Genomic DNA, 10,538 nt, shown 5'->3' on the forward strand with positions numbered 1-10,538 from the left:
AAATTTGAATAGTAGTCATATTAACTGGTCTTCCTTGTAGGTGTATGGATATTATCCTATCACTGACAGCTTTGTACTTCAGGATAGATGTTGAAATGTCCTTTTTGATGATGAATGCAACGCCATTCCTCTTCAATTTCTCATTCCTGTCAGAATAGACCATAGGATTGTCTGATTCAAAACAGCCAATACCAGTCCATTTCAGTTCACTAATGCCCAGGATATTGATCTTTGTGCATTTCATTTCATTTTTGACAACATCCAATTTTTCTAGATTCATTATATTCATATATATATTAATTATAGCGTAAGATGAGTTAAAAAGAAAACCAACCTTTAAGAATCAGCTAAAACCACATTTACAGGAATACTTGTAGTTATAAAAACTTTATTATTAAAAAAGAAGACTGGAAATCATGAGCTCAGCATATAACTGAAGAAACTAAGGAAGAATTAACAAAGATGTATGCAGAAATAATCAAGAAGACAAAAACAATAAAATTGTTAGTACACCATGAGTTGAGTATTTGAAAAGACAAATAATTTATGCATTTAGGCAAAATGCTGGCAATGTTGAGCAAGAAGAAAAAAGAATTACAGGGTATAGATTAAATTTAAAAAAATTATATTCTACCTATTTATTTCAATAAATTTTAAAATCTACTTGAAATTATCACTCTTTAGAAAATAAAATTTGCCAAAAATGTTTTCAATAAGTGATAGAAAACCTAAGCAGAGTGGCCATGGATGTAATATTAAAGATATTTAACAGTCTACCACCAAAAATCTAGAGTCCTACGATTTTTTATGGCTTTAGAGTGACTTACCTAACCTAAAATAAATATGTTGTTTATACTATTTCAAAACTTGGAAAATGATGAGAAAATTTCATTCCTATGGAATCAAATACTGAAATTAATGGCACTACTGAAGATATTTACTGGCACATGGTTTTCTGTCTCTATAGTCCTTCCCCCCAATCTCCTATGCACATACACACACACACACACTCCTAGCTTACAGACTTTGTCCAAGCAAATGAATTTGTTTAAGGATAGTAGGACTCTGTTTTGACAGAATAAGAAATAGCAAGGCAATTGAAACATGGTTCTTAGAGGCAGATACAACTAGGTTCGGTTCTCAACTCAGCCGCTGTCCAGCTATGGGATATTGGACCAGTAATCACACACTGTGTAAGTGAGCTATCATTCCTGAGGCCAAAAACTTGTATATGAAAGTTGCTTATAAAAGGATTTTAATAATTTTGAAATATCCATGTGGCTCATGAAACTGAAAGATATGCAACTATGATATGTTTAAATTGAATCAGCAGCTCATGTTCTCCATTGTTCATTTTGTCCTTCAGGCCTTCATTGTAGCATTTACATCGGACATCATTCCCCGTTTAGTTTACTTCTATGCCTACTCAACAAATGCCACGGATCCTTTGAAAGGATATATCAATAACAGCCTGTCAGTATTCCTGATAGCTGATTTTACAAACCGCACTGCACCCGCGGAGAAACGAGGCATCCTCACTTGCAGGTTTCCTTTTGTTTGTTGAGGTTTTAATTTTGCCCTTTAAATGTGTTCCTTACTTCCCTAATCTCTTAATTTTTCCCATAATGTAAAGGATTTACTTGGAGCAATAAAAATTCCAAGTAAATATAGTGCATCAATCCTGGAATTCACACATTGTATGACTCTGAATGAAAGGTAGAATGCCCCAAAGTAAGAACACTTTATGAGTAAATATAATGTCAATTTTGAATTTTTTCTAATTTTCTAAATTAATTGAAAAAATTTCTCTACTAACAAATATTCTTTGGTCTCAACATTTAGTATATAGAGAGCATATATTGTCGTCGAGCCGATTCTGACTTATAACAACCCTATAGGACAGAGTAAAACTGTCCCATAGGGTCACCAAGGAGTGCCTGGTGGATTCCAACTGCTGACCTTTTGAGTAGCAGCCATAGCTCTTAATTACTACACCACCAGGGTTTATAGGATGGTCATATTATATGTATATTTAACTTACTTAAATCTAGCTGTATGTCCTCAACAAAGAGATAGGATGAGAGAAATAACAATACAATAATATGATCGGTTCACCAGTCATCCTACTTAAAGGGTATTTTCCCTGGAGGAAGGGTAAAATTAAATTTGTGAATCTACTGTTTCCACGCATCAAGGCTCCTTAAACCAAATGCTTCATCTGGAATTCCAACAAAGAAACAGCAAAATGTTGCAACACAGTGAGAAAAAAATTTTTTTAAAGATTATCGTATTCCATATTTGACTACAGAGAAACCATTCCATAGTGTTTAAGAGCATGGGCACTGGTGTCAGATTCCTTGATACTCTTCCTAGGTGTATGATGATATACTATTGTATATCAAAAGGTTGGCAGTTTGAATCCACCAACTGCTCCTTGGAAATGGTATGAGGCAGTTCTATTCTGTCTTCTAGGGTCACCGTGAGTCGGAATCAACTCGATGGCAACGGGTCTGGTTGTGTGTGTGTGTGTGTGTATACTGGTGCACAGTAAATATTATGTAATTGTTGGCTATTGCTATTTTCTGAGGGATTTGGAGATCTTAAGGGTAATTTTTGCCCATATTTTTGTCTTCGGCATTGACATTAGAATTTAACTGTTGAATAAAATGATCAGTCTTGACTATCACATGAGACGACCAGGCAGCTTTATGAGAGCTTTACTATAGGATAAGTAAGTTGTAAGTTGTGGATATTTTATATAATGGCTTATCCACTTATAGATAATTAAGAAGTAACAATATTTCTTTTGACTCATTCACTATGATGGTTCTGAATGACATAATAGAAATAGAAAGACGTAATAGAACTCCAGGCTAGAAGTCAGGGGTCTCAGCCTCTTATCTTTTCTCTGACTGTCCAGCTTTGTGACTTTAAGCATATAACCTCTCTCAACCTAAGTTTTCTATTCTGTAAAATAAATTTTTTTTACATAGATTAAAAATAATAATAATAGAGGAAGCCAATTTATATGAAGAATTCTAAGAAAAATCTTTGACTGCTCTTTCTCCCACCTACTCACAAAACCTTGACAAATAATGAGCATCTACTGTTTCAGGCATTAGGAACTGAAGATTTCTTAAAAAACTGGTACAATATTTCTCTTGCCCTCAAAAAGCTCAGTATAAAAAGGAAATTCATTCCAATCACCATGTACTCAGTTCCTAAATTTGCAGGAGTGTGGGGGATGAGGGGTCAAGAATGATTTTTAAGTTGTGTCCTGTTCATGATTCATTGTGATATTTACTTATATATGGAGTACAGAACAAGGACTGTATTAGGTGGTAAGGCATACAATATCTTAAGTAAGCCCAGGGATGCACAGTTCTGGCACACAGAAGGAAAATCATGGCTGCAGATATATATTGTTAGTAATTTATGTTTAAGTAGCAATTGAAGTGAATGAAATCATTTAAGGAAAGAATTTAAAGTCAGGATAGAAGATATCTCTGGACTAAGTCTTGGAAAAACATCAATATTTAGTGACCCTGAAGATGACAAAGAGCTCACAAAGCTGAGCACTAAGAAAATTCCAGAAAGGTGGTGAGAAAAGCAAAATAGTGCAGTGTCAGATAAGCCGACAGAGGAGAGTTTCAGAAAAATAGAAGTGGTCCACAATTTCAAATCCTATTCTTGAAAGATCAGATGAAGATTAAAATGTTTCTTGAATTTAATGACAGAAGACAATTGGTTCCAGTGGAATGATGGAAAGATCCAAGTGTGCTAAGAGTAGGAACAGAGGTAATGGAGACAGTAAATTTGAGAAACTCTTTTCAAGTTTGTCTTCGAAGGACAGGGGAGAAATTTGTCTTATAAGTCTGTTGCTACATCTACACCGAACATAGGTATCATATGGCAGTGATTTTAGTGTACAAAGAAATAAAAATAAGTTTCATAGTAGCAGTTATCTTCCTGTGACCTGGCTTTTGTGGCCAACTCCAAGGGATCTTTTAATAAAAATAATAAGAACTTATGTTAGGTCTCTTCCAGTTAAAGTTACAGCTAATTTTTGCACTTATTTCCATTTTTCAGGTACAGAGATTACAGATACCCTCCTGAGCACGAATCAAAGTATTCTCCTAATATGCAATTCTGGCATGTCCTTGCCGCCAAGATGACCTTCATCATAGTTATGGAAGTAAGCCTTTCTTAACCTTCATTCCAATTAGTCTCTCTTCTGTCTTTAGATAGACATTTCTAAAGGTACCTGTTTATGAGAAATTTAACATTATCCCTATAAATTATTTTGAAAGAATTACTTGTCATAAAAAGCAACCTAGAGATGTTTTCAATACAATGGGTGTTAAATGCCTATTACACAGTTAACTATGAATGAAGACATCATGGAGACAGGAAAAAGAAGGAAAATATGGCCTCTTCCCTTGAGTTCAGGAACAGGAAATAAAGCCCACTAATTTTTATTGAATATCTACTATAAAATGGTTTCCAGAGCTATTTTAAGGCTTTGTATATATTATCTCATTTCGTTCTCATAACAACCTTATAAGCTATACTTTATCATTCTCCTTTGACTAATGAATCTGAGATTCAGCGAAATTAAGTAGTTTTCTTAAGGCTACTCAGGTAATATTAGAGCTTGGTTTCAGTGCCAGGTAGATCTCATCCCAAGCCTATGCTCTGTTCATAATATTATGTGTCTTCCCTTCTGAAATATCTAGTATAAGTATGGAGATAAGACATGCAAGAAGATATAAATAATGCAGAGGGGGTATTTGACTAAGTTATAAATGGAATGTTACAAATAATAAAAATACGAATGTTAATGGGGAGAGAGAAATAAATATAAATCACACTATCACTGTAAAACCCAATAATAGAAAAGCCTTACCCAAGCACAAATACCAGTCAGCTGCAGTTTAATTTATTTTTATCAAAGTTGTACATGTAAATAATTTTAGAAGTCGAATAGTTATACATGGCTAATAAAGAACAGTTGTATGTACTATTCCTTCCGATCCTTAAACCCTGATCTCCTCAGGCAACCATTTTAACTTTTTAAACCCATTGTTCTAGTAGTTATCTCCATATTATAAAGTGAAGCACTTTATGTTGCTGTTTCTTTAGCTTTTAGTTTTAGATATTAATTATAGACGTTCTACCATGGCAGATCACACACACACACACACACACACACACACGTGCACACACACATGCACACAAGCTTGTGTCTTTCTCCCACCTCTCTATATTACAGCATAATTCTAATAATGTCTTTGATTTTTCTTTATATTTCCTTTAGCATGTTGTGTTTTTAGTTAAATTTTTGTTGGCATGGATGATCCCTGATGTTCCCAAAGATGTTGTCGAGAGAATCAAGCGAGAAAAGTTAATGACTGTCAAGATCCTTCACGACTTTGAGCTCAATAAATTAAAAGAGAACTTGAGACTTAATTCTGATCTTTTCGCCAAGGAAGTCATGATCCAGGAAAACAAAGTACAGCTGGCTAAATCAACAATGTAATCAGCATAACAAGCAAACAGCTGGTTGCCTGCCTCACTTCACTTTTTTCTCTGGGTTTAGGGCCAGGGGCCAGAAGCCATGGTCAATTTTAACTCTTCTTCTTTTTGTTTTTTTCTAACTCAAAGTTTTTGTACACTTTTATAGAAGCCAACTTTGTAACGTTGGAAGAGTACCACTTGTTTGTTTCATTGGCTGAGCCTTCCAGATATTGTTTACTAGATTCTGTAAATGATTGTTAAAAGTGAATATGGAAGCAGAATGTTGGAAAATCATGGGATGTTGCAGTTTAGAGTGGAATACTGGACTTGGGCTATCCCATCACCCTCCAGTGCATCTGCATATTTTCATGGTATTCTATTGAGTTGTTTTATATCAAGAAGAATGTTAGGACAAAACAGAAGGCAGCATAGAGGCCTACCAAGCCATACAGATCCTGCCATTTTTCAACATGCAAATGAAAAACCAGAATCAGACGACACAAGAAAACTCACATATCAGAGAATATTGGGTAAAATATCATGCCAGGGGTTTGTTCCTGAAATCATCCTGAGTAAGTTAAACTCATCAAAATCTCAGATAGTCCTTTCAGGTAAATGCAGAATTGACTTTTCAAATGACTGAACTTTTAGGTTTCAACAAAGGACTAACTAGTCAATTCTTTAAAGATAATATTTTGGTAGCAGTAGTTTCAAGACTGAATTGTCTTATCTGGAAAATTGCATTACGTAGGTATTGGACTGCTTCAGGTCTTCAAGTAAACAAAAGGCATTATAGAGAAGTAAATGTGTTTTCTTAGAATTTAAAGAATGCAAGACAATGTATATTGATTAATTTAATGACCTTAATCTAGAAAATCGTTGAATATTTTTTAAAATCATTTTTCTTTGAGTATGTCTATTTTGCATCATGAAGCCTTTGCAGCATTAGCTATTTGTATAAGTTAGGTACAAGCTGTTTATGAAATGTGATTTCGTTGCTGTAATCTCGAATCTTTTTTATAAGTTCACGACCTTTCCTATTGATGCACCAATTCATACAACGCTCAGTGCCTTTTCCTATGCCTTTGACACACAAGAAGTGGTATTGTTGGCTGTTGATTTGATGTGATGAAACAGCTCAAATGTCAACTTGTTTTAGAGAAACTGTCAGCTCATCACCAACCAGAGTTTAATACCAAAAGAGAATCAACCAAGAATGATGTAAGAGAACTGATAGCTAAGTAAACAAATGGTTTGTTGAATTATTCCTCTCAAACTGAGGCCTGTGATACATATATACCTATTCTTGTCCTTTCACTTCAAAAATCTGTGTGTATATGTATATATGTGTGTATATATATACATAATATGTGTTTATATATATATGTGTATATATATAAATATACACACACATATATAGTGGAAAAAAAATTTTTTTTTTTATATAATATACCACTATAGAGTAAGAGATACAGTCCAATTATATAGCATTTGAATCTCTAGTTTCGAATTACCTTCAGTTACAAAAGAATAGTGTTTTTTAATCACACACATAAAAAGAAACTTTGTCAACAATTTGTTTAAAAAAAAACAAACAAACCTAGTGTTTGATCATCTGATACTAATGAATTTTTGTGGAATTGCCAGTATTAAGTAGATGGCAGATGGTATTAACTAATGATCAATATTAAGCATATAGAACTGGGGATTATGAATTTTATAAAACCATGAGATAATGACTCCAGTATTGGCAGTACTGATTTTATCATCCACTGGGTAGATTTTATGAATATGTTTGTGTAATTTGAAATTATCTCATTACTGAAGGATGATTTCTCATATGGTGGGAGAAAAACAGTCTAGATTACCATGAAGTAAGCTAAAGATGCTGTATCTTTGGCTTGCCAAGTTAGCCTCTGTGTGACTGTGATGTTGGACATTGCACACAGCTTGTATTGCTTCCATTCTGGGTGCTGATAAAAATAAGGGAGAGCACAGAAATTGGTTTATTGGATATAAGCTTTCGTTGTTATGGCTTAAAAGTATTTGTAGAGATAGATTGTAAAATAAATAAAGGCAAATTTAACTCAAGAAGTTATCTATACTCCGCAATTTTAAAACAAACAAATTCAAGTATTGTGTTTCGAGTACATAAAGAAACCACCAAGGAAAGAAATCATTTTTAGATAAGTACATAATTCCCTGATTGGTTGATATTATCCTTTTAAAAGGTTATTGGCAAATACTTTGTATTCACCTTTCAATTACCTACTCAGAAGTTTATCCATGTTTCACAGATTTTAAAATGAAATACAGGTATCCTTCACTTTCCTGGGAAACTCTGGTGGCATAGTGGTTAATTGCTACGGCTGCTAACCAAAAGGTCAGCAGTTTGAATCCGCCAGGCGCTCCTTGGAAACTCTATGGGGCAGTTCTACTCCGTTCTATAGGGTCTCTATGAGTCGGAATCGACTCGACGGCAATGAGTTTGGTTTTTTGGTTTCACTTTCCTGAAAGCGTGCTAACCAAAATCAGGAGTGAAAAAGATTCAGGTAGATTTTGTCTCATCTCGTTAAACCCACTGAATATTATGGGAGGGCTGAATTAAAAGCACCTGGCCACTAAATGTAAGTTGATATTTATCAGCATGGCAGATTTTTTTTTTTTCTTCCAGTCAAACTCATAGTTATTTTTTCTCGGGAATATTCCAGGAAGCATTTGATATCTTAATATTAAGTGCAAAAGCAAAAAAAATACTAATTCTTTTCAAATGCCCTCTCTTATCCTTTCCTTAATCAATTTTTCTTTGTACACGAGAAACAGAAACTTCCTCAAAACCTTGATTTTAGAGGTGTGCGTCAAGGAGGGTGTGTCTTAATGAAATAGAATGCTGCCTTATTTTCGGTGCACCTCATGACTCCTAGCTTTCAAGTCCTTTTTTTTAGCCAAGTCATCCAGCCAGCCATAAAAGGGAAGATGGAGGAGAAGAAGGAGAGAAGGGGTGGAGAAAGGAGAAGAGCCCTTTCCTTAGGAATCCTATGTTTCTATGGCAGAGAGAGGTATGTGGTAGGGAGGCTGGGTGCAGCCGTGGGTGCTAAGAGGAATGTCTCTTTCCCAAACCATCTACTGAGGTTAAGAGAAAGCAAAGCGATTTCAAGTTCAAAACTATTGTGTCAAAAGTAAACATTTCATTTCAAAGGCATTTTGTACTGTCTGGTGGTATGTGTGGACCTGGATCCCTGTTGATTGGCTTTAGTTGAGGGTGAGGAATTTGTGCTGCTCATTCAAAAGGAAATTTACAGTTTTGAAAGAAGCTAAGAATTGTTTTTAATTGGTAGTAGTTATTATGTTATCAAAGAATTTTATTAAGGGAAATAGCATGGCAAACCTGCCACCATAAGTCGCTAAGCATCCTGCCACCATAAATCACTATAACTATTATGTTTTTCTTTTTGAGACAAATTTTTACTCTTCGACTTTTGTGTGTAATAATGCAAGTATGTTAGTTATTTTAGCATCATATAAAAATTGATGAGAATGTTAAAAAGGATAGTATGGTTTAATGACTGTGACAGTCCTGCTTTGATCCCCTCAAAATGTTTACCTAGGTATCTATTTCCTATGAGTGATTATGTGCCAAGGTGTTAATATGGAAAATAAGTACTCTTGTTTTTTGTTTTTTTTTCCTTTCTTCCTTTCACTTTTTTGGGGAGGTGGGTTGGGGAGAATAAACAGGAAAATTGCTCTTAAATTTGGAGGTTTACATGTATATAAATCTCAAGATATTCAAAGTCATGCAGCAAATAAAGTAATAATTTTAAACTACATTTTGACATGAACTCAGTTTATTCTTATAGTAAAATATGGATATAATTTTTTTCTGAGTATGAGTGCTCATAATATTTTTAAGTCATTGTATTTGTTTATAAACATTAAAATAAATATATTTGTTTATTTTAAAAAGTTACATGTTTGACACATTTAGAGGTGCAGATTCCATGAAGTAAGAAGGCTGGAAAAAAACCCACCCACCCACTGCCGTTGAGTCGATTCCGACTCATAACGACCCTATAGGACAGAGTAGAGCTGCACTGTAGAGCTTCCAAGGAGCGCCTGGTGGATTCGAACTGATGACCTTTTTGTTAGCAGCCGTAGCACTTAACTGCTATGCCACCAGGGTTTCCAAGAAGGCTGGAGGGTCCAGAAAATTGGGGGTCATAGTTTTTGTTGTTTTGTCTGCTTCTGTTTTTTACTTTGGAAGGTACTATGGATAAACAGAAGGGCCCAAGGAGGAAAAAAAAAGCTGAAATACTTTCCAAATTTTTTTGTATTTCTGTCTTTCCAAAAAGAAGTTCATAACCATCTTCATTGGAATTATCTGGGCTCTTTGTTAGAAATGCACAACCTAGGTCATATTCCAGACCTGCTGAAACAGTCTCTGAGAGAAGAGTTTTTTTTAAAGCTCTAGGATTATTTGTTTAAAAATAGCTTTGTTGAGATATTTGTGTATCATTTATTTAAAGTACACAATTAAATGTTTTAGTATATTTATAGTGTATGCATCACCATAATCTAATTTTGGAACATATTCATCATTCCCAAAAGAAACCTTGTACCCATTAGCAGTCTCTCCTTATCCCCTTACCCCCAAGCCCTAGGTAACCACTAATCTAATTTCTGTTTCTATAGAAATTCCTACCTTCAAAACATACGCTCGGGGGTTTTTTGTCTTTTAAAATCATTGGAGACAAACAAAAGATATCTGTGGGCAATATTCAACCTATGGACCTCAAGTTTGACACTTCTGATATAGGTATAAAATATCAAGGAACTTTGCCTGAGGTAGGTGACAACTGAGATACAAAGGAGTCAGTCGTTTACTGAAAATTGATTGATACATCAAACTTAGGGGAAAGGCCAGGGTGTTTGCTCTAACCATTCAACATTGTACTGAAGGTCCTAGTCAGTGTAATAAGGTGAAAAAAAGGCATAGAAATTGGAAAGGAATGAATAAAACTGTA

The 10,538-nt window shown here is 34.6% G+C and overlaps 1 protein-coding gene across 2 annotated transcripts in view; it reads left to right on the forward strand.

Moving 5' to 3' along the window:
- Nucleotides 1-6,839, forward strand: part of ANO5 (anoctamin 5) — a 98,138-nt gene extending 91,299 nt beyond the window's left edge. For both annotated transcript variants that reach the window (XM_049890715.1, XM_049890716.1), the window contains exons 20-22: nucleotides 1,367-1,545; nucleotides 4,090-4,195; nucleotides 5,318-6,839. In XM_049890715.1, the coding sequence (XP_049746672.1) occupies nucleotides 1,367-1,545; nucleotides 4,090-4,195; nucleotides 5,318-5,539 (507 nt within the window). In that variant the 3' untranslated portion in view covers nucleotides 5,540-6,839. The remainder of the gene's footprint in view (nucleotides 1-1,366; nucleotides 1,546-4,089; nucleotides 4,196-5,317) is intronic.
- The last annotated feature ends 3,699 nt before the right edge of the window (nucleotides 6,840-10,538 follow it).

This window comes from Elephas maximus, chromosome 7 (assembly GCF_024166365.1).
Source record: "Elephas maximus indicus isolate mEleMax1 chromosome 7, mEleMax1 primary haplotype, whole genome shotgun sequence".
NCBI lineage: Eukaryota > Metazoa > Chordata > Mammalia > Proboscidea > Elephantidae > Elephas > Elephas maximus.